Source organism: Eschscholzia californica, unplaced genomic scaffold, assembly GCF_041429995.1.
Source record: "Eschscholzia californica isolate CP2 unplaced genomic scaffold, dmEscCali1.0.p SCAF_5, whole genome shotgun sequence".
NCBI classification, from domain to species: domain Eukaryota; kingdom Viridiplantae; phylum Streptophyta; class Magnoliopsida; order Ranunculales; family Papaveraceae; genus Eschscholzia; species Eschscholzia californica.
The window spans coordinates 25,680,890-25,684,303 of NW_028238472.1; the positions used below are offsets into that span (position 1 = coordinate 25,680,890).

At 38.0% G+C, this 3,414-nt stretch overlaps 1 protein-coding gene across 1 annotated transcript; it reads left to right on the forward strand.

Moving 5' to 3' along the window:
• The first annotated feature begins 1,831 nt into the window (after window positions 1-1,831).
• LOC147537988 (uncharacterized) lies at window positions 1,832-2,620 on the forward strand. Its single transcript, XM_086642904.1, has one exon. The coding sequence runs from the start codon at window positions 1,832-1,834 to the stop codon at window positions 2,618-2,620; it is 789 nt and encodes a 262-aa protein (XP_086499030.1).
• Window positions 2,621-3,414: the final 794 nt, after the last annotated feature.

Here is a 3,414-nt window from a genome sequence, read left to right on the forward strand (position 1 = left end):
GAGGAAGAACAAAAGTGAAACTACAAAAGGTTAAGTTTTTAGGGGTCAATCAAAACGTAACTGTTTCCTGAATTGTTGCGGCCCGGTACAGAGTGCTAAAACCTCCAACCTATGAACTAAAGAACCAAGAGAGCATATAAACCTCCTTTACAACAATTAGATCGCTTCTCCGAGTAGATCCTATCATCTGTACGTAAGTAATACAACTAAGAGATCAAGATTAATTTATCCCCTCGAAATGTGGAAAATGTAACCAGACTCAGCGGAAGAAAAGAGAAACTGACGTAATATTAACACAGCCAATCAAAAAAACAAAGCAGATTTCAGAGTGGGAGTTGAAGTGTCACCCTTTTCTACATCTAGAGATCACCCAATATTTAGAACCTAACACTCCGTAACGTTATCCCTGTATGAAACTTGAAGGACTACCTTGGTCAACATTCGAACGTGATAATAACCTACACAAGAATTTCATAAAAAAAAAAAACCTACACAAGAAGCAAATACCCCTCTACATAATCAGCTTGAAATAGAAAAACCCTACAGAGTCTACACGTATTTGATCCCTACAAGATAATCCACCATGATGAAGCAAGTCCAAAACACATAAAGAAAAGACACCTAACAACTACAGCACAGAAAAGTTTTGAACTATACCGATATCAAACTGTGGCAGCAAACCCGGAATGAAGCTTGAGACAAACCGACTTCCCTGCATGAAGTAAACCTCAGTTTTTCCAAAATACCCGCAATTAAGAAAATGGTCCTGAAAACATGTTAGGGAATGGACGTTAGAACAAATTCCTCAATTTATGCAAGCTAGAAACTAAAAAACATAAGAAATTGAAGTGATACTGTTCATATAACAACAAGGTAATGCCTCCATGGAGAGAGTCCAATTCTCACATCCTTGGGATATCAAATGAATTTTGCTCACTTTATTATGTTCCTTTAACACGGATAAAAATTGAAGAATCATGAAATAGAACACCACCTTTCAAGATAACATCTGCACTAGACACTCACTCATCCTCAAAATAAGAAATTAACATGTATGATTGTACATGTTAGGGAGTGAAATGATGTAGTAAGATTCCTACAGTATGGCACACTAGATACCGAAAAAGTAATTTAGTAGTGTTGTTTTCCTCGGGGGCAGGAGAAACACATGTACACCCACGGATATTGCATAATCCTGAAAGTATTAAATAGATTAAACGTTACCGAGATAAATAGGCAAACCTTTTTCTACATCTGGATATTTCAGTATTAACAATGAACTAGGAAAACCTATAATGCATTGCATATGCTAGACCCCCTGCACGTAAAGACTTGCGTTGTTAGTTCCAAGAACTGTGCTTCCAATTAGAAAAATAACAATCACTTCAAAGACATTGTCAAATTTTACCTCCTGGTTGAAATATCCAGATGACCAAGATATCCTGAAGTTACACAGAAGCAGCCATGGGTTATACCACGAACGGATACCTAAATTTCTGTAAAGAAATACCCAATCAACAATAGATTTCAGATAGAGTAACTGAAAAACTAGATAATGTTTAAGTTTCTATACCGACATTTCTGATACATCGACTCAGATGATCCTACAGTTGGCCTAAAGCTTACTAGAAGCCGCACCTGGGGCTCAATTGGAAGAATATGAATCTATGCTTCCCCTCTAAAGAGCAATTGAATCAATAAACTGTTTTTGGTTTAGACCACTAGCACAGCAAGTACTGAAGGTGATCCTCGTGGATCTTATCATGCGCATGAACATGATAAGTTCAGCATCATATTCATTTTCTTATGGTTCAGTTTCCTCGTGGATCTTATGGTTCAGTTTCCTTTGATTTATGCTATAGCTTCAGACAAGAAGGTATTGGTGCAGAACATGTTCAATCAGGAGACCCAAGTTTGGGAAGTCAATGTGAGAAGGGCACTAAATGACTGGGAAATCAACTCGTACTTGGTTTTTCTTGAGACCTTACAGGCAGTCACCCTAGGCAATGAGGAAGACAAAAGAGTGTGGAACCATGACGCAAAGGAATCGCTTTCGGTCAAACAGTGCTATGGATTACTGGATGGAGGTGACCAAATCATAGCTCCAACCTTAGTAAAAGTACTAAGGAGGGTGGCAGCCCCTCCAAGAGTTGGATTTATGCTTTGGGCCACCTTACTAGATAGGTTGCCGACGGTGGACAAGCTAAAACGCAGAGGTTTCCAGTTGGTAAATCGATGTATTCTATGCAAAAAGGAGGAGGAATCAAGAGACCACCTATTCCTCCATTGTAAGATATCCAGTGGGATCTGGTCCTATTTCCTATCGACATGCAAGATAACATGGTGTATGCCCTCAACAGTCCCTCAACTGTTCGAACAATGGCACTCCATCCCGAAGCCTAAGTTAAGGAAAGAGATCTGGAGTATTATCCCAGTGGCTATTGTGTGGAGCATATGGAAGGACCGGAATAGCAAAATATTCAAGGAGGCTAATGAGAACACGAGCCTAGACGTGGATGATGTTAAGTCGATTATATGTATGTGGGCGAAGGGAATCCCAAAGTTTAGGCACTCGTCTTATGTCGATATAGTCTGTAATTGGGAGGCGTGGATATCGTGAAGAATCCATCTTAGCCTCACTCTTTTCTTTCCTGTTTTCTCTTTATTCTTTGTTGCTGCCGTTTGTATAGTTCCCTTTTCTATATATTCAATCAAATCTTCAAAAAAAAAAAAAAAAAAAAAAAAAAAAAAAATTCATTTTCTTAAGTCAATAAAAAATAATTGTCGATGAACGAATAACCCTTCAATATCAAATACAAACTTGACAACTATTTGTAGTTGCATTTGGAGACGATCAAAAAGTCCCTAATTGAATAAGTATCGAATTTGCAGAAGCAATCAACTGATCAAGAATGAAAATGTCAAATTCAACCCATATTATACTACCCTAATCAGAGAAACGATTGAAGAATCAAATTTAGATGTTCGAAACGCGAACCAAAAACGATAAAACCATATTAACTACGAAACCTTAGATTAGTCAAAAGAAAAACAATGGAATGGCACTGTCATAGTACAGGAAGTAAGCAACAAATATCCCCCACCGGAAGATAACTTCCATTGAAACAACCAACTAAACAAGAAAACATATTCTAGAGAGGGAGTTCAAGTGTTACTAGTTTCCACCAGTAGATTATCCGACTTTTAACTGCTAACATCCCATAATGCTGTCCCGATGATAAGTGAAGAAATCCCAATTGGTCAACGATTCGACCAGAAAGAAGCCTCAATTCACCTCTCTAAATAATCAACTTGAAATTGAAAACCCGCTTCAGAGAAGCCAGACTTCTGCACATATATCCAAACCATATAAAGCTACGACTACGATGAAGTCCAAGACATACACCAAATACA

Coding starts and splice junctions, on each gene's coding strand:
- LOC147537988 (XM_086642904.1), top strand. CDS start 1,832: ATGGTTCAGTTTCCTTTGATTTATGCTATAGCTTCAGACAAGAAGGTA.